The 23,487-nt window shown below is 36.0% G+C and overlaps 3 protein-coding genes and 1 pseudogene across 5 annotated transcripts; 3 read left to right on the top strand and 1 right to left on the bottom strand.

The window, feature by feature from the left end:
* Window positions 1–1,440: 1,440 nt before the first annotated feature.
* LOC133679168 (rho GTPase-activating protein 5-like) lies at window positions 1,441–6,345 on the top strand. Its single transcript, XM_062101683.1, has 5 exons — window positions 1,441–2,147; window positions 3,747–3,867; window positions 4,031–4,150; window positions 5,005–5,235; window positions 5,570–6,345. The coding sequence occupies exons 1-5, from the start codon at window positions 1,762–1,764 to the stop codon at window positions 6,149–6,151; spliced, it is 1,440 nt and encodes a 479-aa protein (XP_061957667.1). The 5' UTR covers window positions 1,441–1,761; the 3' UTR covers window positions 6,152–6,345.
* A 1,955-nt stretch (window positions 6,346–8,300) lies between these two features.
* LOC133680131 (N-carbamoylputrescine amidase-like) lies at window positions 8,301–13,722 on the bottom strand (annotated as a pseudogene).
* A 1,467-nt stretch (window positions 13,723–15,189) lies between these two features.
* Window positions 15,190–19,200, top strand: LOC133680673 (uncharacterized). 3 transcript variants are annotated; one of them, XM_062103707.1, is made up of 5 exons: window positions 15,190–15,511; window positions 15,614–15,736; window positions 15,920–16,138; window positions 18,525–18,988; window positions 19,062–19,200. In XM_062103707.1, the coding sequence occupies exons 1-4, from the start codon at window positions 15,359–15,361 to the stop codon at window positions 18,966–18,968; spliced, it is 939 nt and encodes a 312-aa protein (XP_061959691.1). In that variant the 5' UTR covers window positions 15,190–15,358; the 3' UTR covers window positions 18,969–18,988; window positions 19,062–19,200. The 3 variants fall into 3 exon arrangements, with proteins under 3 accessions (XP_061959691.1, XP_061959693.1, XP_061959690.1); XM_062103709.1 differs by having other exon boundaries at window positions 19,053–19,200; XM_062103706.1 differs by having other exon boundaries at window positions 18,525–19,200.
* Window positions 19,201–21,077: 1,877 nt separating this feature from the next.
* Window positions 21,078–23,202, top strand: LOC133680622 (probable aspartyl protease At4g16563). The gene has a single exon (XM_062103652.1). The coding sequence runs from the start codon at window positions 21,708–21,710 to the stop codon at window positions 23,094–23,096; it is 1,389 nt and encodes a 462-aa protein (XP_061959636.1). The 5' UTR covers window positions 21,078–21,707; the 3' UTR covers window positions 23,097–23,202.
* Window positions 23,203–23,487: the final 285 nt, after the last annotated feature.

Here is a 23,487-nt window from a genome sequence, read left to right as displayed (position 1 = left end):
TCCATAATTTTTTATTTTGAAGATTTTGTCTTTCTTTTGCCTAGCTTCTTCTCTACAGAGAATTGAGTTGAACATTGAACATAACATTTGTTTCTCAGCCAGTAGTTATGAACATGGTTATAAGATTCAGCCAAGTCTAATTGATCAACTTGATAATTTATTAATTTGGGGTCTGTTTAAACGAGATAAATGAAAAGAATTGTTTTTTTTATTAAAATAATATATATATATATATAAAATCTGAATTAATTCAAATTAACTTACTTGTGATATGCAGATCTTAAATTGGGTCTAGTTTTGGAAATATCCTAGCTACACAAATATCAAAGGATAAGTTCTGGCATTAAAGTAAAGCAATATAAAAAAGTAGCATGATTGTCCGCAAATTAAGATCATGTCATCATCATTGATGATATTAGCGAGGATCCATTTTCTTTCTCTCTTCTTTTTAACTCTTGAATCAATTACGTGGGTGCCAAGCACGCCCATAATATTCTCATAAGAATCCACATTTTTTTTTTCACTCGTATACTTTTTTTTTTCCTTCACGTTAATCTATACTGTATGCTTCACAATTTTTAACGAGTGATGAAAAGATAACAAGCTATTAGAGCTTATACTATATGGTATTCATATTAAAAAAACATAGATTCGAGTTGACCGACAACCTAATATCCGAGTCGTTCTAGGGTGTTTAATAACTATGTACAAACCTTTTAACTCGACGAGCACAAACGGGGCATAATGGCTATGAAATCTAACGACACATTCAAGAACTTGCAAGATGTCATACCCACACGACTCCTACCCGCATATCTATGGCATTTATTCACATCTACTTCAAGAAGAGGATGCCAACTAAGGCAAGGTTTGATTTCACCAATGCCAAAACAAACAAGTCTTGCATTGTTGGAGAAACACATATCTAGGTTTTTGCTGGTTCAACAAGCAAAGACAATATCAACTGTTGAACAATATTGCTTCTTCATCATCAAGAAAAGTGATTTTTAATTTCATGGTAATTTCTAGGTAGAGTTCAGTCAAGTCTGACAATGGAAGTAACAGGGAGGGAGAGCAAAAATCTTCATCTTTACGATGGCCATATTTTACTGCTGTTACTTGATTCATGCGCTGATTCATAGACATTAACATACCAATGGTAGAGTTTTTTTTACAGCAAGCTTGAGCCAGGCCCCCTTGCCCCCACTCTTCTCAAAAAGCCTACAGGGCCGCTTCAATTCCCACGGAGAAAGCTCAGCTATCCCTGTAAAAAATGTGATTTTTTTTTGGCTGTCAAAGACAAGAAGAGGCCACAGCCACAGCTATCCCTGCAAAGAATTTATTAACCCACCATAATCAAACCCTTCTACTTCAAGCTATTAATTAATCACCTTTTAATTACCTTTCCCTTTTTTCTATACAAACAATTTATTTCCCACCAAATCCTCTCTCTCTCTCTCTATCTAGTATCTACTTTGCTTCTTCAATTCTCAAGAGAGAGAAATATTAAAAAAAGAGAGAGAAAGAATACATGAACTTTTTTTCTTTGCGAGAGTTAATGATTCTCACGTCCCACAAAGAAAGAAAGTCTATTCCTTCAATACAACTCCACAAATCTCTTTCTGTGAACTGTGAAGACTTCTTTCAACAACAAATCTTATTTTGTTAAAGAAAAGACTTGAAAAATCAAGAAAAGTACTCCTTTTCTTGTTTTTTATTAATATTTCAAGGAAGAAAGATTGGACCTTTTCTTTGCCAGCCATGACTGAAGTCCTTCACTCCCCTTCACATTTCCCTTCTTCTCCTTCACCAACTTCCTCCTCCTCCTCCTCCTCCTCTGTGACTTGTATACCCCCACAATCTCCTTTAACACAAGATGGCATTGATGAAGATGATGAGGAGTTGGTGAAGCAAAGAGAAAAGAATCAGAGGGATCAGCTTTCTTTACTGGCTCTTCTTGTGGCACTTTTCAGGAAGTCTCTAGTGGCTTGCAAGAGTGATAGAAGGGAACTTTGTGCTAGTATGGAGATTGGTTGGCCAACCAATGTGCGCCATGTGGCTCATGTTACCTTTGATAGGTTTAATGGGTTCTTGGGTTTGCCTGTTGAGTTCGAACCTGAAGTCCCCAGGAGGCCTCCCAGTGCTAGGTAGGTACATTGTGTTCTTTGATCGAAATGAAATTGCGGGTTTTCTTTATTTTTATCCTTCTTGTGTTTTTATGGTTATTTCAATCCTTGGCACTGTTAAGTTTCTTTTTTTGGCAAGTTATTGTTTCTTTGATTTTTTCTTTGGTTTCTGCAAATGCAGTTCTCATAAACGTGGACTTTTTAGCAGTTAATTGGTGAAAGCTCCTGTTTTTCATTGGTCTTTGTGATTTTAATTTTCTGGGGTTGGGTTTTAATTTTTATGGATGCTTGTTTTGCGTCAAAGTCGGGGTTTCTCTCTCTCCCTTTTGCTTGTTGTAATGGTTTCCAGCTTGTTGTACCCAAGTGATGGATTCAATCTTGTGGTTCTATTGCCTTATCCAGTCTTGAAATTGTGAATTTTCTTACAACTAATTTAAGGTTCTTTGGTCCTTTTTTCCCCTCCATTGAAGTTTGATGTTTTTGTGAAGTTCCATTTTCTGGGAAAAAAGAGAGAGAAGAATTCAACTGTAAAGTTTTGCAGCAGAAACAATTTCTGGAAGCAAAAGTATTAAAGATATTCAACTGAAAAGCTTTGTAGCAATAAACAAATAGGAGAAATTGACCTATATATTTTGCTCTTATCCCATGTTTTATATTGGTGTTAGTTGGAATCATGGATCTGAGCACATAAGCAACCATTAGCTTTATCAAATATTGAAAGCATTATCTGATATTTTATTGTAGGATATTGGAGCTTTTTACTTCCATTTTTGTCAACTCCCCAAGTTCGGGGAGAAGTGGCAGACCACTCCTCTTTCCCGTCTTATTTTGATGCATTATATTCTTGGAATGAGGAGTAGCTGCTGGTCAGCTATTTGAATCCATATAAGTTGGACTTTTCCATGTAAATACCACAACCTTTTCAACTTAGTTCTGCATGGATTGACGCATAGAAATCGCTTCACGGACCTTTGTACAAATGCTTAATTTCTGGAACCAAGTTTCATTTGTTTAAGGGAGTATATGTTCCATACTCCAGCCTTCATCGAAAGTCAGAATGCCCAATTCGTTTGCGCGAGCCCTTTCGATGAAATTATTTTATCTCAATTCCCCAAACATTATAAGTTAACCAATTTAATATTCTCAAACTCTACTTAAACTTTTGATTCCACTACGGCATTCATTTGTTCTAACTGCTGCTGATGGAAGTCTTGTTTCCCTCTTGATTATCGAATTGAATTCTGTTTGTTTCGTGTTAGTGATATAAATTAGAAAATAATTGTTATTCACAACTTGACTATTACAGATGAACTGAAGCCCCCTCCCCTTTCTTGATCACTTGCACTGGTGCCTTGGTTATGGTTGTAGTTGTATGTGTGTAATCACAAACTCCCCACTTGATCAGTTTGCGAGACAGGCGCACGCCAGGATTTAACATGTTGAATGTTCTGTTTCACTGCTAGTTTAAACAAACCACCTATGGCACCGAAGCTGTGTTTTTAAGTTATTCCTGTCTACTGAGCTCTACATCATGCCAATTAAAAGCAGTTAACTATTTTAACTTGTACAATTGCTGCCTCGCTCTTTGCCTACTAATTTGATTTTTTTCTCATCATGCAGCGCAACTGTTTTTGGAGTTTCCACAGAATCTATGCAGTTGTCATATGACTCAAGAGGGAACAGCGTGCCAACAATTCTCTTGCTAATGCAAAGACGCTTGTATGCTCATGGAGGCTTGCAGGTACATCACCTTGTCATTTTTCTCTGTTAGCATCATTATGCTGACTCCAGAGATGGGGAAATTGTCTGATTTAGGCATCTTGGGGCATGTTTTAATTTTAATTTGTTGGATTTCATTTTGTTTTGATTATGGTCATCATCAAATTATTAATTGTTGCATTCAGGCTGAAGGGATTTTCAGAATTGCTGCAGAAAACAGTCAGGAGGAGTATGTTAGGGAGCAACTGAATGGTGGGGTGGTACCAGAAGGGGTTGATGTACATTGTCTGGCAGGACTTATCAAGGTATAGCAACATAAATTACTCTCGGATCATTTCCCCATTATGCACCTGCTTGAGTTATGAATTATCACACATTTAATAGTGAAGAAAATTACATATTCATTGTAAGGCGAATTGAACTGGTTAATGCTACACTGAAGATAGTGAAACAAGGAAAAAAAATGGAAGAAATGCTGCCATGTGTAGATCACACATATAACATCCCTGTAAGCTGTGTTTGTTATAATTAAGCTGACAGAAGAAAATTGTAAGCAACAATCAATTCTTTTTCTTGGTGGGGAGCAAAAGTAGAGGAAAATAGTATAAGGCTCGACAAAATTAAATTAACCTTTATTCTAAAAGTTTATGGACCTGTAAATTTGTGATGATCTAGTTATCATATCTATCCTGTGTCAATTGCTGGATGCTATCTTACTGGTATGAGTTACTTGTTCATGTTGCATATATTCATGCTATTTGCAGTTCAAAAAACTCATCTTCTTACAAAATTATTTTCTGAAAGTCATTTCAATAAAGCTGGATCTATGGCACTTCATCATTAAGCTTTTCGGTGAAGATTGCTTACAACCATGGGTCCTGCAATTCTTTTGGGCCACCATTACCAGCCTGATTTCTAGCTTCAGTTCCACATATTCTCTGTCGCCAAATGCTGCGCTGTGGCTGCCCCATTTCACTGCCATCATCTCATCTGCAATCCAGTTTCTTTGAACATATCATCTGTCTTCTGTGCTTAGACTGGGGTTCCATCTGTAGAAAGTGTTCCTTTTTTGTCTCAGCATTGACTTCTTTTTTCTTTTTTCTTTTTTCTTTGCTTTCAACACATGGCTATACTGACTTGAAGGCATCTGTTTGTCTAGGCTTGGTTTAGAGAGCTTCCAACAGGGGTTCTGGATTCATTATCGCCTGAACAAGTAATAGAATGTCGAACTGAAGAGGATTGTGCTAATCTTGCAAGAAATCTGCCTCCAACAGAAGCTGCACTATTAGATTGGGCGATCAATCTGATGGCTGATGTTGTCCAACAAGAACACCTGAACAAGATGAATGCACACAATGTAGCCACAGTTTTTGCACCGAACATGACTCAAGTACATGTCTATTGTTGTTTGGACGTTCCTGAACTTCAATGATTTTTCTTGTTTATCTAAGATCTGATTTTTACATGCTGTTTGTTCCATTCAAATTATTTTTCTTGCTTTTCTTTAGATTAGAGCTTATTTTGATTTCAGGGAAGCTAATAGTAGTGAAACTCTTACTTTCCTTTTCAATCTCTTCTTCGATTATGTCCGTAGATGCTACATGCTAGTACTCTGCCATGTAAGAGCACAGCAAATGGACCAGCCAGAGACCTAGTTACTAACGGTATTTTGATGGGGCAATTGTTGGTGTGCTGATTCGCCCTTTGTCTTAATTTTGTTGCAGATGGCAGATCCTCTGACTGCCTTAATGTATGCTGTCCAAGTGATGAATTTCCTCAAGACCCTTATCCTAAGGACACTGCGAGAGAGAGAAGATTCTGTGGTGGATTCGTCACCTTCTTCACGTCTTGAGCCATTTGATGAGAACGGTCACGAGAGCCCTTCGCTGTCCTGTGCCGAAGGTAGAGAAAATGAAAATGAAACAATTGAGCGAGCCTTCATGGCTGAAGAACCTGTTGTAGAAAGTTCCTACAACTCCAGTCAAAACAATTTCATAGCTGATGAAGAAGACCTAAGTTATGCAACCTCTGTTGACAAGCTAATTGCCAATGGAGATCATTCCTGTGAGACTGCTACCGAGGTTGACTTGGTCAATGACACATACAGTCGTAGAGTTAAGGCCGGAGTTCAAGCAGGTACCAGAAAGAACAGTGCTGGCCAATCAAGTAATTCCAGTCTCAGAAAAAGTCCTGGAAAATTTAGCAGGCAGTCATCTGTACTTCATTTAACACCGCCTACTAACAAGACTCGAGGAATTGGTAGCTTTATAGAGTCAAGGTCGGAGCGTATTGAAGCTTGGCGATGAAGGGTGTCCAAAAGTAGTTTTGTCCCAACTGATTCTTCAAAAAAGGAGGATATTTATCTTTGATTTGGAAACAATGAGTACGTTTGTTATTGTTCACATAAGGTTTCTGTGTGCTTGGTGGTTTCCCAATTTGATGGATGACATTGGTGTGGAACTAACATCTTCTACTTAAAATTACAGCCTCATTTCTTAAACACTTGAGTAACATTGATGTTAGCTTTGTTAGTCTTCTACAATTATCATCTTGGATCTTTTCCCCTTCCCTTTTTTTTTCTTTCCATTTCAGAATCGAACATTGTCTCTTATACCATCTTTTAGTTGCTGAAAACTTTTGTTTTTGTCCCCATTTATATTTGGACGTAGTCCTTATGGCTGTAGATTTAGCAGCTACTTGTACTAGAATCAGAATATCCAGATTTTAGATGTGGCGCTGCTTCTGAAAAGCCACTGAACCAGTAAAATGTTGCGGCAAAAAAACACACACGACTATGGCACTCTACGGTTAGAACAGGAGCTACTTGCCTAGTGATTGGCACTATAATGCCCTGTCATTATATGTCAAGATGTACTGTATCAAGCGGAAGATAGGCTTTTTAAAAGTGAAGGATAACAGCCAATCATTTCCTGGAACAGGATTGGACATGTGCAAAGATCCAGTGGGAATATTCCAAGAGCTGCTGGCTGTAAAGATTACAGTAACATAGGGTCTTTGTTACGGTTTCCTGTGTTTAGTTCAGGTTGATAAATGATAAATCCACAGCTCACAAGCACATAGATTTTGTGTAACAGGGTCAGCTGATTGGAGCTTAATCATGGAGATTAGTGAGCGGTGATGATGTTAACAAAGGCAATGGACTAGTGAATTGATGTTCACAGAACTTCCCTAAAGATCGTGTCCACAGCCCATCTTACGTGTGGCTAACAATCTGACCTAAATCTATAATAAAAACACACCAAGATAGAAGGGATTAATGTCAATGAATTGATGTATTACTGCTCATCACGGCAGTGCATGATCAAAACCAGTGATTCTTATCATACTTTTGTGCCCTTTATGATGAAAATCACACTGACAAGATAGATGCTCATGGTGGTGAGAAGAAACAGGAAAAAAAAGGAAATATATATTATACGCAGAGATAATGGACTGGTGAAGATGTGTGGTGATTGAAGATATTGACCAGCCAGATCAACATCAGTATAGTCTGTACAGCTAAATGGCACTATCAGACACCATGCTGTGATTGAAATTTGGATAAAAACCGCCTTGTTCAACGAACCCAAGAAAAGGCTCTGGCCCCTCTTTCCCCATGTCATGGAGTAGTAATATTGAAAGTTATTATAATCCTCCCGATTTAGTAGCACACGCTGCAATTAACTCTATTTCATTATCTAGATGTTATTTTTAATAGTAATTATTTTGTAAAGTATTTTTTTATTAAAAAATATTTTTATTTTTAAAAAATTATTTTTAATATTAATATATCAAAATAATCTAAAGATACTAAAAATTTTAATTTAAAATAAAAAATAATTTAAAAAAAAAACACTTTTAAAATATAAAAATAATCCCATGATATTAAAAGTCTTTTAATGTTTTGAAAAGAGTGTGGAATCAGAGATAAGAGAGGGCCTTTTCTCATTATATGCTCCATTGTCCACTGAATCTCCCAATAAATCAAATGAAGAGAAAGCAAAAGGTTTTTCCTAAAATTCAAACCCTAGCAATAGAGGGTTCTGATTGGACTATTAAATGCCACATATAAATTTTCAAAAATATTAATTCGACTATAGTAAAATCAAAGTTTTATTCAAGGTAAAAAAAACCATGCTTGCTCGAATTTAGGACAAAGAAAAGTGACAGAGATTTTTTAAGGTAGTTTTTGGCTGGTTACTATTTTAAAACAGAAAAAATAGATGTAAGAAGAAAAAGGATAAAAATTAGATTATCTTAGACATTGATTTATTCTATGTTTATCTCCAAACATGTTTTCACCCAAAAGCTATCTAAATTCCAAATACTCTCTCTTTTTTACTTAGATTGCTTCACATTATTTCCACCACAATTCATATTTTTTGTATCTTTCCTTCACCGATTGAAGTTTATCTCCTTATCAATTTTTATTTTGAGATTTTTTGGAGAGGTAAATTAGGTAAAATATAATTTAATATCTATTTATTTAATACTGGGATTTTTCAAGAAATGAATTGAGTTTGCATGCATACATTTATTTATGACCACCAAATTTCGAGCTAGCTTCAAAACCACCCGTCCTTATTCCTCTCCAATGGAAGAGATGCTCCATGCCCTAACCAAACGAACAAGAAGCATCATCTCTTGATTTTTTTCAACCCCCACGCCATTCTCGTGTTTCTTTATCTCCCTCTTTCTCTCTACCCCCCACCAAGAAAAAAGAAAGCTCGTCTTCTTTATACTACTAGACTAGATTGAGGGAGCCTAAACCTAGCTATGGCTGCCTGTGGAAGGCTCCAACATATATTTGAAAAACCATTGCCAGAAAACCCTACACTGCTTGAATCCCTCTCATCATGGAACCAAATCAAGCCTGTAAAACCAATGGAGCCATCCTCCTTAACTGAGATATTCGGTGAGCTTCATTTCAAGGAGGATCCTCAATCACCTTCTTCTTCTTTATTGGCAACTTCATCGTTCCTAGATTTGAACTCGGAAGCCAGAACAACAAGACTCTACAAGAATGATAGCGTGGAGGTCAAGAAGAGTCCATCAATATTGGACTCTGTCTCGAGCACCGCCCTGAAGAATCATCAGTACACAGGTTGTCATAAGAATGGTGATAACTTTTCTCGAATGAATTATGAGAGCTTGCAACTATGTACCGAAGGGCTTGGTTTTGAAAGTTCTGATGATGTTGAAGACTTGAAGAATGATGTAAATGATGACTGGCGATACCAGGAGAAAGTAAGAATCACAAGGCGTTCTGTATCAGAGGATCTCAGCAGGCCAAGATCAGGTGGAAGGGCATTCCCTCCGCCAATTTCATGTATCGGAAGGAGTGGAAAGCCTCAGGTTATCTTTAAGTCTTATAGGCATGATGGTAGGTTTGTCCTTGAAGAAGTGAGGATGCCTACCTTGGAGTTTCTGCGTGCATGTAGACAGGATGGGAGGTTGACGCTGCAGTTTGTTCATCCCAATGATGAAATCATTGATGAAGGAGATGAGGAAGAAGTTGAAGAAGACTATGAAGATGATGCGCAGGAAGAATCTGATGAGGAAAAAGGCAACGATGATGATGATGGTTGAAAAGAAGGCTAAAAGAAGCGGTCATGAAAGTCAATGACAGTTTCTTTGGTAGGAACACTTTCGCTTTCCAGTTTTAAAAAAAAACACACAGCTTCTGCTTTTGTGGTCCAGTTACAAATAAGAAAAGTAAGAGAAGGCAGATAGCTTAACAATCTATACTAAATCCCCTTTTCTGCTCCTTTGAACTTCTATATTTCTTCTGTTCCCCTTCAATATCCATTTCCTTCTTGCACCTGACAATTTTCAGATCATTTCAAGAATGGAAATCTCCCTCTACAATTTTAGTGTATTTTGTTCTCGGATCATCAACCATCTTCACGATAATGCAAAGCAAATTTAGTTGGATGAATAAGAATTAATATCAGCAATCTCTGATTCGAAACCCTCAGTTTCTCATTCAATTTGTCTCCTATTACAAGTAGTCACTACTGCCTTAAACAAATAATGAAATGCTCTATAAAACATGTCATTTGGGTTCTAGTTCTATCACTATCACTTCAAATGAGTGGCAACTAAAAAAACACATAATGAAATGCCTATCATTCAGCTAGAAAGAGAGTTTGAGTGAAAGGTCACATCAAATATAAATGTTTTGAAGGCAAAAATACCATGCATGGTTTTAATATAAAGATCTCAAAATCATCGAAAAATACCTAAAGAGCCCAAACGTGCACTTGTGTAAAGCATGCATTACCAAATGCTAGAAATAAACCAAACCCCACTTGTAGCCATATTCTTGGGTATCCAGTCTGTCTTCTAACAGAAACCTGCTTATATATGATGGCTCCAAAATCCAGTAACAGGCTAACACCTGGCTAATTCATTGGGCCATCCTGGATTCCAGAGCTGACTGTCAAGACAGCAAAATCAAGTGCTAATCTAAACAAGACAAAAATGTTAAAAGCAGATTACGTATGGAAATGAGAACAAGGAAAAGAAGAAGTTAAAAGCAGATAAAGAGTGAATTTGGAACTTCAAAGTAGCTGTTATATGCTTGTATTACTTAAAGATAGCTAGCACTCTAAATCATGAATTACACTGGTTCAGCTTTACTCAAATAGTCAAATAAGAATATGGCAGTACCAGAACAAACAAAGAATTAAAATGGACTTTCACCTCAATAACTTCAGTCACCTTCTTCAGTGGTTGGAAGATGGAAAGTGTAGATTGTGACTGATATATACAAGTCTCATCTCTTTTCATTTGGGTGGGGGGGATGGGGCAAGTAGAAATGAAGAAGTTTCAAGACTGTGATGGCATGCGTGACCAAAACTATACCTTTACTGGAAGACCTGTGGACAACAATACCTATTTAGTTTCTAACTTTCCTTCTGCATGTAACTACGTGAAAGACATAGTCCTGTACCTTAGCTATTCTTAACTCAGAAAACAGTAAATAATACACGCTTCGGCTTACGACTGCTAAAGTGTAAAATGATCTGCGTCAATTGACATTGATTGCTCAGTGCACATCTAGACAAAAGAAAAGGAGAAAGCACGTCATAAAGAACCGACTTGAATCCAAAATAATACAAGTTTTGGCGCCAGACACATTCGATGTGATCCAGAATAGATTCTTGGTGCAAGCTTTTTCCTACATGAAAGATGTTGAGAGAGAAATACTTCTAGAAACATGTTGGATTGGGAATATTCCAGGGATGGGAACAGAAGATTCCTTAAAAAAAGCCTGACACAGGGCATGACTAACACCCCAAATCCAAAGGAACTAAATATGTTTATATCTTGCAAAAAAGCTATGTGGAGCAAATTGAAACGTCCAAGTAGCTGCAAGTCTAAATTTGTGGCTTTGATACTTTAGAAAAGCTCTACCAATCACTTGAGTATGATTGCCAAGAAGCTGGCGTGGTTTAGCTCATTAGAACTTAGGAGGAACACATGACAAAAATCTATCTAAACACTATCTAAAATCATGTACGTGATTTCTACCTCATGGGCAATGATTTCAGGCTACCAGACATGGATATCAAGATGACAAAATGTGAAGGTGATGAACACTCGGGACCACTCTATCATTTTGCATTATTGTATAAAATTTATGGCATGTATTGACGTAGCAATTTTCCAGGAATGGATTCTAGTGGATTGCGACAGATACATGTAAAAAAAAAAACTCTACAACAAAGTAAAAGAAAAGGAAAAGGAACAGGAGGTAATGGAGTGATGTTTTATGAACCACAGTAGGTAAGGAGCTCAAGTCAATGTGCCCAAGCACTTGCCTTTTGATATTTTGTTCAAGCTCGAATTTTATCTAACGTTACCCACCCCTTTCTCTTGTTCATTCTAGAGATATAATTCATGGCAGGGGAAAAGTTTTAGAAAGAGTTTACAAGGAATTAATATATTAAATCACAATACCGGATTACTTCCATCTGATGTCAAAAGAACATTGTATAAACCTGGACGCCAATCACGAAATACACCCCAACTATGTCTCTTTGACTTGATCTGCTCCAGATCAAACTTTGCAACAAGAACAGCTTCCTCTTTCTCATCAGCTCCTGCAACAATTTCCCTTGCTGGTCCTGTCAGTCAGATCATTTACATTAAGTTTTCTTTCACCATGGTTACTTGTTCATTCGTATGACTAGTTTGCCCCGCAAATCAAATAATTGAATACCTGCTATAAAGGAGTTTCATAAATGTGATCCCACTGTTTCCATGCTCTGTCTGGATTATTTCCTTTCCAATGTGGTTTGAAGCTACTACTGGTACCTGAATTGAATTTGTCAGGACATACATCAAAGACCTTTTTTATGGCAGCATTCCATAACAAATATCACACTGTGGAGATGTTGTGGGAATCTCAAGGTGATGATGGTATCTAAATAAAGCGGAATATACACATCAATGGTAAAATCCTTAGAGAAAGCGTGCATAAACAAGGATCAAAATAGAAAAAACCATGTTAGAATCAGCATGACAAACCAAACATATAATACATTGCCAGTGTACCAGTACAGCAACTCACCAAATTAGCCCCAGCATGACCCTGCATTGCTCGTTTCCAGTGATCACGAGAATCAAGTCCTTGATCTTGAGGTTCAGAACCAATGGCGGCGGGGTACAATAATATCTCTGCATCCTGCAGTGCCATAGCCCGGGCTTCCTCTGGAAACCACTGATCCCAGAATATTGCTAATGTTTAAAAAATAAACAAAATCACCAGCTGCTTCAAACTTTCCATCATGTAATTACTTTATAGGAAAAATGACAAAATAGAAAAAGTGCTCCTACTCGTTTCTGGATACCAAAGCAAATAAAAAAGAAACCAGTGTGTGCGCGCGCGCGTGTCCAGAAGAAAAGGCCCAAAAAGGTGAATGTTTCGTACCTTCTCCAATCTTTGCAAATTTAGCTTAGAAAACCAGTTCAACTGGGAAATAAGTCATCTAGTTAATGCAAAATGACTTCAAATTTACTGGGTTCCAGAAAGTACAAAATTCAGATAGAGAATATCCAACAACCAACCCTGAAATCTTAGATTCAAATTTCACAGCTAGGCAACAATTTCACTTTCATTTCCTATAGCATGCTGCAACAAGAGACTAGTATCTTGGCAATCACTCGAAACTGCTAGAAAAAAAAACTCATATTTCATTTAAGCAGCGATGCCAATATTTCATTTCATTTCATTTGATCTTTTAAGTTGTCTTCATATTTAGCAAAGAGATATCAGCATAACCGCCCTACCTGAATGAGAATAATGTTTGCTCCCTTCTTGTGAGCAGCTCTAACCAACCTGAACAAGAGAGAATCCATTAGAATATGAAATTCAACAGAAAGCAAAATGGGGTTATTAATTTTGGAAAAAAAACAAAACATAAAAGTTTTTCCAGATACCAACTGACAAAACCCATTTGATGCATGAAAAAATTCCTTGTCAGTTCCCAAAAAGATTAGAACTTGGCCTCCTTTAAAATCATACATGGAACAAATGGAAAAAAAGAAAAGAAAAGAAGGGGCCTTTCAGCGGTGGCATGGTGTAGATGTCATCGGTACAAGCGAATTGGAGGGCAGAGACCACCACTTCTCTTCCTTCTTTCATTTTATTCTCTGTTTTTGCTTAAAAGCAGCTTCTTCTTCTTTCATCATTGGTATCATTTTTTAATTTTTTTAATTATTGTTTGTTAATATTTTTATATTATTTCGATATAATAATATTAAAAATAAATTTAAAAAATAAAAAAAAATATTAAAAAAATAAATACTATTATTTGTTTGGTATTTAATTTTTTGAAGTGTATTTTATTTAAAAATATGATAAAATAATATTTTTTTAAAAAAATTATTATTAATATAATAAATAAAAATAATATAAAAAAATTAAAAAAAATACTGCTGAAACCTAATTTTTACTTAAAAAAAAAAAAAGAGGGCGGTGGCAGGCAGGCAGTCAGTTGGATAAAGATCACTGGAAGTCCCTCTATTATTCCAACATGCTTAAATTGAACCCTGTGTTTGTAACGAGTCTGTTTATTGATTCGGTGAAGATACTTGTTGTTAGCAATGATGGATCAGCAGGTGCTGTTCTCAAGCAGAGTAAAAAAATGCAGCAGAACTGCTCTCTACTAGGTGCTTGTGTTGACTTATCTTCCTAAAATCCTAACTGCAATACCATTTTCAAGATGAAATTAGTCTTTATATACTTTGAGAGATTTAGCTTAATTTTGGTTCGTATTTATCAAACTCTCCAAGATTTTAAATAAAATAAAATAAAGATAGAATTCTAGTTCTTACACTAATACGAGATAAACCATTAATTTGGACATAGATAGAATAAAATCTAAGTTTTAAATCGAGTTATGAGTCAAATTTAATAACCATGTTTTATATATTAAAAAGATTTTAGTTAAATCTTAATATGTAATGTCAAAATGATCAAATATACTAGATAATATAGAATAAAAAATGAATTCGAGTTATTATGCAAGATAAAATATTTAATTTAACGCAAATCGCTATTTAATACAATCACTCTTCTCTCCTTACATGAATTGTTTTCATTGTCAGTATACTCTTACATTATATCTAATAATTTTGAGTTTAAGCATTTGAAGAAGAAAAAAATATAGACAGCAATCTAGCTGCAATGAAAGGACCAATTTATAATTTTCAGACTTAGTAGCCCTAACATACAAAACCTTTAGAATACAGTTACTAAATAAAATAGTGTAAATTTTCTTTTGCTTGGACAGTGGTGGGGTCTCCCCCGGTCCCACTCTTTGAAAACACGCATACCTACGTGGTACTGTAATATTACAATTATACCCTTTAATTAAATCGAAAACTAATAATAGCCGCTAGGGGCAACATATGGTTCCACCGGTTGGATTGAAAAACAAAGGGTTTAGTTTTATTTTTGTTAAAAGTAAATAATTTAAAGATAAAAAAAAGAATTTATCTATTTTCATCAAGTCTTTAATTTTTTAAATGAAAAATGAGTTGTTTGGTTAAGTTTGATTGTGTATAATTTTCTTTTTTTGGTTTGATTTTTTAATTTTTTTTATTTTTAAAATCCAAAATAAAAAAGGAATTCAAATTAATTTTTATAAAAACAATTTTAACTGGTTTTTTTTATATTTCTTGGGTCGGTTTTTCCAATTAATTTCTGGTCAATTTTTATGGATATTCTGGATAATTTGGTTGTTTTGGGCACCCTAATAGTAATATTACAAATAAGGGTAGGGTCGTAATTTTAAATTAACTGCCAGCTGTTCCTTTAGTCAAGGAAAAAATCCCGAAACCAAACCCGCCCTCGAAAGAAAGATTGCATTTTTTTTCCTTCAGGGCAATCAGACAACCGGAGTTCGAATTCTCCGATAGTGTTTCCCGGTGCCTTCGTCGGAGAAAAAAAACTTCCGAACAAAACTAACAGCCCAGCCCCAGCCTGGCTCTAGGTAGAAAAAATGAAGAAGTATGGATTGCTGCTAAGACAACCACAGCAGAAAAAGCCACCACGGCCTCCACCTCCTACGGCGCTAGGATTCGGCGACGACGACGAAGACGACGTGGAGAAGGAGATTTCACGGCAGGCTGCTAAGAACAAATCTCTCAAAGATGTAAGTAAGCTTTTTTAATCACTGTCTTCTTTTTTTTCTGTTACTTTCTTTTTTTATTGTATATTTTTAAAAAAATATATTTTTTTTCTTTTTATTGTTAAGATTGAGGAGCAGCATAAGAAAGCATTAGAAGAAGACCCATCAGTGTTTGATTATGATGGAGTTTATGACGAGATGAAGCAGAAAATTGCTCAGCCGAAAGCCCTAGATCGCCAAAAGAGAGAGGTATTTTGACTGTACCAGCACAGCTCATTAGGTATTCGCGGTGCATTGCCCCTCCACGGTAATCACGGTAATTACCATGGTGGGTCTCATTTTATGTGAGTGAAGAAGCAATGCACTGGGAGTAGGTATTTAAAAGTGTAGAAGGGGTAAATTGAGTGATGATCATGTTGGTTTCTCTTTCAGTCTAAATATATCAAGACTTTGATGGGGAAGGCAGAAGAACGAAAACGACAACATGATGTAATATTTGAGAAAAATCTTGCGAAAGAAAGAAGTAAAGAAGATCACTTATTTGCAGACAAGGATAAGTTTGTGACAGCTGCTTATAAGAGGAAACTTGCAGAGCAGGAGAAATGGATGGAGGAAGAGCGTTTGCGTGAACTTAGAGAGGAGAAAGAGGATGTATGTATAACTTTTTCTGCTCCTAATTTGATTTTGCTGCACATTGTCATTGCTTGGTCCTCATTGGATATAATCTCATCTCTTAATTAAGCCATCACTGTTTTGTTAATGCTTTCCATGCTCTCAATGACTAGATTTGCTGGTTCGCAAATGCTAGTAGTATTGCATCTGTTTGCTGTCATTTGAATGTTTTTGTTTATGCTACTATTTCTATACTCTGAGATGTTTCTGTAGCTAGTTGGCAATGAATCATGAATAATGCAACTTCGTAATATAGATAGAGTTCTTAAACTGTCATGTGAGTTGCTGATGGATTAGTGTGAGTTGGAGATTTTGCATTTGAGATAATGTTGGTCATGCGATTATTCTGGACTAGTTTTAAGCTTAGGGTTCACTCTAGATCCGTGATAGCACCAAGGAAGTAACACATCAAGGGTCTGTATTTGTCTGCCTAAAAGAACATAAAACAGGTTTTATTCTAAATTAACTTATGTTTAGTCTAGTGCTGGCTTCCAACAGATTTTATGATGTAGAATATAGAAGCCTTGTTATAGCTGTTAAAATATCTCTAGGAGATTAGCAGGAATGCTGCATATCAGTTGATTGGGTCAAGCTTCGATGCCTTGAGGGGAGAGAATTTTTTTTATAATAATCTAAAACAAAAAGGTAGTCATTTAGAAGATGACCCCTGAAAATTTGAATGACTGTTTACAGGAAAATGAAATGTCTGCATTACAAATGAGATAAGAGGAAACATAAAAAAACATAATAGGAAAGAGCAACCGAATTAGTGATGTGTATTTGTCCACATCTGCATATTGTTTGCACTACGAATGAGGGGAGAGATTTAGAATATATTTCCTCAACTTATTGGGGGAATTGATCTTAGGACTGCAGTCCTGTTTATGAAAGAACATTAATGACTTGATATTTCCTTCATTGTGTTTGATACATGTACTACAAGAAATTTATGAATCCAAAGTTGATCGAACTAACCGCACCTCACTTTGTAGGTATAGGCAGGAATTTGGTTAAAAATATCATAAAACTGAAAGCATTGCATTTTGATTAGCACAGAACAAGGCTGCTTTGTTGACCCAAACACAAACTGCCTGTCTCTACTCTTGGTCGAGGGAAGGTGATTTTTATTACCCCTCATCATTCAGGCATTGTAGATTTAAAAGATGTACCACAAAGTGGCTTAATGCCTGGTGAGGTTACATATGCTTCTATCTTAGATTTCAATGCTAAATCAAGCAAGGTTAAGGTGGTTTTAAGTTTGTACTAGAAACTTGTAGTTTGTGGGTGGCAAATTGACCTTGCTACATTCCTAGTATAGACAAAGATTGTTGAAGCTAGGGAATATGATGGCATTAGCAATTAGGTAGTTTTGCTAGAGATGAAATCTCTATATTTGCAGCCTAATTAGGTTGTGTTCAATTCAATTTGGATGCAATCGGCCAATTAGAAAGCATTTAGGTTTTATTCAATACCATGTATGAAATGCAATGAAGGTTGAAGTATTCGAAGATGCTTTGATTTTGTTTGCCAATCTTCTTTGAGAAATCTAGCTCACAGTAACTTTTATATGAGAAATGAAGAACTTTGAATTGTGCATGGGCTTTTACTTGACGTCTTTGAACAAAAGAAATCTCTCTTTGTGATTTATGGGTTGTGAAATGGACCAGTTAGATGTTTGACTAATTTTTCATTGCCTGTGAGATAAATCAAACCAGTGGAAGTTTCAGTAATGTTTTCTGGAGCTGGGTTCTTGGGTTACTATGACGATCGTGATTTTGATAATAGTTTGTGTGTGTTTGGTATTGTGGTGCATGATGCTTTTCAAAAGTGTTCTTCACTTGAAAATGTATCAAAATAATTTTTTTATTTTTAACATCAGCATATCAAAATTATCGAAAAGCACTAGAAAAAACATCAAATTGATGTTTTTTCAAGTGAAATACACTTTTGAAACGCACCTAAAAGCAGAAGCTACTACATTCTCAAATACTTGCTAAGACTGAGATTGGTTTTTAAATGGTCTTTCGGAAACAAAAAACTCAAGGTTATAAACAGTTTTTGGTTTCCTTAAAATGGAAAACCAAAACTGGGTAATGATACCAACCACCCCCTAAAGTTTTCATTGCTTCATGCCCAGCTTTGATTATTTAAGGCTTAGCTTAGCGTGTGGTGTGTGTTTCAAGACTTAGTATGCTGTGCTGTGTTTCAAGTGCAGTCAAATGAATATCAAATGTAAGGTATAAATGTTAATATAGTTTTGAACTGATCATATCACTTGATAAAGCTTATATGTTTGTGCTGATAAGAAACATGCTATGCTGTTTGGTGATGCGAACTGAGATGTGTATGTTTTCTTGTTTTAAAGGTTACCAAGAAGAGTGACTTGAGTGACTTCTATTTCAACCTCGGTAAAAATGTTGCACTTGGTGCGAAAGATTTACTGTCCAAGAAGCAAGAGAAACAAGATAAGCAAACTGAATTTAGGAAGCCAGAGAAGCCTTATGATAAAGTAGCTGGTGAAACGTCTGACAGAAATCATGCACTGACAGACTCAAAGTTTGCATTGGATTCTTCCAGTGTGAAAGAGGCACATCAAAAGGAAACTTCCCCTCCAAGAAGAAGTTCTGAACCATTAGATCCTGAGCCAGTTTCTGATAAACCAATTTCAGGCACTTCAACAGAAGTAAAAAATCCAGCTGAACAATCATCAGCCAATCAACCAAATCCTGATCATCATAAAAGAAATCAAGATGCACTGGCTGCAGCTAAAGAACGGTTTTTGGCACGGAAGAAGGCAAAGCAGCAGTAAAGTCTCTGTTTCTTTCTTGGGTATGTGATGTGATTGAGATGCAAGAGGAATATTTTTTTTTCCTGTCCTAATTAAAGCCATCAGTTTATGTAGATTGCATGTTTTCCCAAGGGTAACTGCTGGATGCTACTGTATGTCCATTGAGATCTTCGAACTCTTTCTTTACCATTGATGGCTTAAACAATGGAAGCGTTCAAATAAATTAATTTGACCGATGGCCCCTGCAAGGAAAGCTTTTATGGTGGTTGTTGTGTTGTGATCCGTCACATCAGTAGACCAATGTCCATTATAAATATATCAAGCGCATAATTTTTCTGCCGAAGATGAAGGTACGCTATTAGAAAATTCTAGAGAAATGCGAATATCGTCATAAGCCGGGAATATATTGACTAAAAAAACAAAGAAAAACAACTCAAACCTGGTTTTTAATTTTTTGAGTTGTTATTTACTTCTAAGAGTTGTTCAATCACTTAATTAAAGAAGTTCACATCAATAAATCTATTAGTGGCAACTCACAACTGACAAAGTTCATATAGCACGTTAACTATAGGCAAAGTGAAATCATGCAGTTTTTTTTTTAATTTATTGAATTCTGCTTTCAAAAAAAAAAAAAAGAGGGAAGTATAATTTTTTTTCCTGAAAAAACCTGAATCCAAAGATAATCTTTTAGTTAAGAATTAAAAGTATTGAAAAAAAAACTTGGAGTTAGAAATAATTTTGTATTTAAAAACTTCAAGTATGCAAATGATGTCATGAAATCAGTTAATCTTTGATAAGTCAGTATATAATCTTTGTCCCTGTAAAAAATTGTTATTTTATTACAAACAAAAGGAAAATTCATGTTTATTCTTAAACTTGTTGCTAAAATATGCAGCTATGAAAATATAATATAATCTTCTCTAACTAATCATCATGGATTTTTTGTAGGTTGCAAGCTATTAGATCTGAACTAGTAATCAATTAACACGAGTCTAATAATGAAATAAACTTCTAAATAATGTTTAATGGGTTAGAAAAAACTTAAATTAAAAATAATTATTCCAACATTAAATAAATAGATAAAATAGGATGACAAAAACAAAATTTTCATGTCAAAATTTCTCTATGTAGCCTGAATCTATGATTTCTGCACATTCTTGACAGATTTCTAGTCCTGGTTTTAAACATGTTCTCTCTTGCTGGATGAATTATTGAATATACCATATATGATTGGAAAGGTTGAGATTTCTAGTTTCCATAACAACTTGAATCGCCCAAAAATTTTATCTTTAGCTTTATACATGTCTCAAATAGTGTACAAAAGTTTAGTCTGGAAGATTTGTTTAGTAACTTCGATCTTCTGAAATAATATATTTTGGAACTCCATTTGACTTGAAAGTTTACTAAAATATAGTTTCATGTGTCTAATATCTTCTTATAAAATTTCAGCTCATTCAAATATATAGTTTAAAAGATATGTCTGATATTTTAAAGTCAAACTCAACCTGAATTAGTCAGTATCAATTATGGTCGTAAATTTAATACATGCATGTGCTTTAGACACCCTCTAGCTGTGTAATACAGAAAGGATTGTGATCCAGGGGTTGCAAAATAGCAGTCTTCTTACATCGCGGTAATGATTCAAAGTATTTTCCGTTTAAAAATATATTAAAATAATTTTTTTTATTTTTAAAAAATTAATTTTGACATCAGCATATCAAAATAATATAAAAATATAAAATAAATTTTATTTTAAGCAAAAAAAAAATTAAAATTTTTAAGAACGAGGTGAAATCACTCCCTTCGTCTACCCCCAATGCAGATTTTATGGCTAAAATACCATTGTCTTGAACAAGGAACCGGCAGGGCTATAATACCTGTATTTCCATCTTGTCATGTAAATTTTTCCTTTAGTGACGAGATATCTTTGGTTTTGTAACGATGGTTGGTAGTGTCTTAAAGGCAGCCTTCAAAGAAAATAATTGATCGAAAAAAACCAAGTCACCACAAGAACTACAAGGGCCCATTGTCCAGCAGCACTGTAGGTGAAAGGTTAGCATTGGTGGGCCGAAATCTCTTTCAAAAGTGTATGGCAGTCACAGAAATTTATTAAAAGTTGCTCAATAAGCATTCAATGTGCTAGAGACGAGTGGGTCAACTCCGGTGGGAACAGCTAAGGAAGTACACAGTTGTCTGGTTTTCCGCTCGGAGCCAAGGCAAGTAGGCAGAAAGGAAATCACTTTCACGTTCTAAGATGGAGCATGTGCCAATTGTCTAGGATTTACAAACCGCCAAGAGTCCTTTATGGTCTCGAGCCCCCCGCTGTTCTTTCATGTGCAAATGGTGCCAATCCAACTGCTACTGTTGAGACCTAAATATCCATCCACTGATTTAAGGACATTAATGGCTTCTATGAAAAGGTTCGATCTATCAACAATCTCTCTCTCTCCCCTATCTTCGAAGAAAGTTAATGATTAATGGCTTCTAATCCAGTGATCTTATCCTTGGCTTGCCATTCAGCATCTAGATGCCCTTTTTTTCATCTCCTTAAAGGCATGCACATTGACAGTTGTGATGTTTTGAATCATTCATTTAAAGCAAGAAGGGTCCGAAATGTTGTCACCCAAACCTACCTGGCACTGTCCCATAAGGCCATACCGTCTCCTTATCAACAATATTACACCAAATTTAAACAAAAGATTATTGTTTGGCCACTCTCTCTTCCCAAGGCACTAAGCAAGAACAAGTTATTAAACAGCCATGGTTTCTGTTTCTTCTTCTTTGCTCTACTGTCTGTCTCTCCTTTCCTTATTTCCCTTCATTTCTTCTTCCATAACAATCCCATTACAACATCCCCAAACAAACCAAATCCCGTTTCAAGATCAATACCAAAAGCTGAACCACCTTGTCACCACCTCCCTAGCAAGAGCCCGCCACCTCAAAAATCCCCAAACTACCCCTGCAACCACCACCACAGCCCCTCTCTTCTCTCGTAGCTATGGAGGCTACTCAGTTTCTCTCAGCTTTGGCACTCCACCCCAAACCCTCTCTTTCATCATGGATACTGGAAGTGACATTGTCTGGTTCCCTTGCACCTCTCACTACCTTTGTAAGCACTGTTCTTTCTCCTCCTCCTCGCCATCATCAAGAATCCAACCTTTTATCCCTAAAGAATCCTCATCTTCCAAGCTTCTTGGATGCAAAAACCCTAAATGCTCTTGGATCCACCACTCAAACATAAACTGCGATCAAGACTGTAGTATTAAATCCTGCCTCAACCAAACTTGTCCACCTTATATGATCTTCTACGGATCAGGCACAACTGGAGGCGTTGCATTATCAGAAACTCTCCATCTCCATAGCCTATCAAAACCCAACTTCCTTGTCGGGTGCTCCGTATTCTCTTCCCACCAACCCGCGGGAATTGCTGGATTTGGTCGTGGACTTTCATCTTTACCAAGTCAACTTGGTCTAGGTAAGTTCTCTTACTGTTTACTCTCTCATAGATTCGATGATGACACCAAGAAGAGCAGCTCTTTAGTTCTCGACATAGAACAGTTAGATTCTGATAAAAAAACCAATGCCTTGGTGTACACTCCATTTGTGAAAAACCCTAAAGTTGACAACAAAAGTAGTTTCTCAGTTTATTACTATTTGGGTCTCCGGCGAATCACCGTCGGCGGCCACCATGTGAAGGTGCCTTACAAGTACTTGTCACCGGGAGAGGATGGCAATGGTGGGGTCATCATCGACTCAGGGACCACGTTCACGTTCATGGCACGTGAGGCTTTTGAGCCACTGAGTGATGAGTTTATTAGACAAATTAAGGATTACAGGAGGGTTAAGGAAATTGAGGATGCGATTGGGCTAAGGCCTTGCTTCAATGTTTCTGATGCCAAAACGGTGTCGTTTCCTGAACTGAGGCTGTATTTTAAGGGTGGTGCTGACGTGGCACTGCCGGTGGAGAATTATTTCGCATTTGTCGGTGGTGAGGTGGCGTGCTTGACTGTGGTGACGGATGGGGTGGCGGGGCCGGAGAGGGTGGGTGGGCCTGGGATGATTTTGGGGAATTTTCAGATGCAGAATTTTTACGTGGAGTATGATTTGAGGAATGAGAGATTAGGGTTCAAGCAAGAGAAATGCAAGTGATTCTTATTGTTAAAGATTTGTAATTGTTTTACCATGAACATCCCATGTGTACTACAGATGGAGGGGATAAAGGAAAAAATGTGGTATATTTTATATTTTATTTTTACTTCTGGGATCTCTTGATGATCTTTAACATATACTATCTTCAAAATAAAAATAAAAATAAAAATAAAAATAAATTCTCAGATAAAGATTTTTATTAAAGGAACCTAATCTGTTTTTTTTTTTTAATTTAAGGTTATTTATTTATTTTAGGTTGAGTTTTGGATTTGAGTTGGATATATCTGTATCCATATTCAACTTAAAACTTGATTTTTTGTTTTGAGTTTTATTCAAACCCGACTAGATAAAAAAAAAAATTATTTATTTAAGTCGATAATCAACAAAGTTT

Source organism: Populus nigra, chromosome 19 (assembly GCF_951802175.1).
Source record: "Populus nigra chromosome 19, ddPopNigr1.1, whole genome shotgun sequence".
Taxonomy (NCBI): domain Eukaryota; kingdom Viridiplantae; phylum Streptophyta; class Magnoliopsida; order Malpighiales; family Salicaceae; genus Populus; species Populus nigra.
This window is presented reverse-complemented; position numbering and strand designations above follow the sequence as displayed.

What these genes read in the sequence shown, in the direction of transcription:
- LOC133680673 (XM_062103707.1), top strand. Translation starts at nt 15,359, where the DNA reads ATGAAGAAGTATGGATTGCTGCTAAGACAACCACAGCAGAAAAAGCCA. An exon ending in AGAACAAATCTCTCAAAGAT is followed by an intron (nt 15,512 to 15,613) that starts GTAAGTAAGCTT and finishes TTTATTGTTAAG; the next exon opens with ATTGAGGAGCAGCATAAGAA. An exon ending in TAGATCGCCAAAAGAGAGAG is followed by an intron (nt 15,737 to 15,919) that starts GTATTTTGACTG and finishes TTTCTCTTTCAG; the next exon opens with TCTAAATATATCAAGACTTT.
- LOC133680622 (XM_062103652.1), top strand. Translation starts at nt 21,708, where the DNA reads ATGGTTTCTGTTTCTTCTTCTTTGCTCTACTGTCTGTCTCTCCTTTCC.
- LOC133679168 (XM_062101683.1), top strand. Translation starts at nt 1,762, where the DNA reads ATGACTGAAGTCCTTCACTCCCCTTCACATTTCCCTTCTTCTCCTTCA. An exon ending in AGGAGGCCTCCCAGTGCTAG is followed by an intron (nt 2,148 to 3,746) that starts GTAGGTACATTG and finishes CTCATCATGCAG; the next exon opens with CGCAACTGTTTTTGGAGTTT. An exon ending in GTCTGGCAGGACTTATCAAG is followed by an intron (nt 4,151 to 5,004) that starts GTATAGCAACAT and finishes CTGTTTGTCTAG; the next exon opens with GCTTGGTTTAGAGAGCTTCC.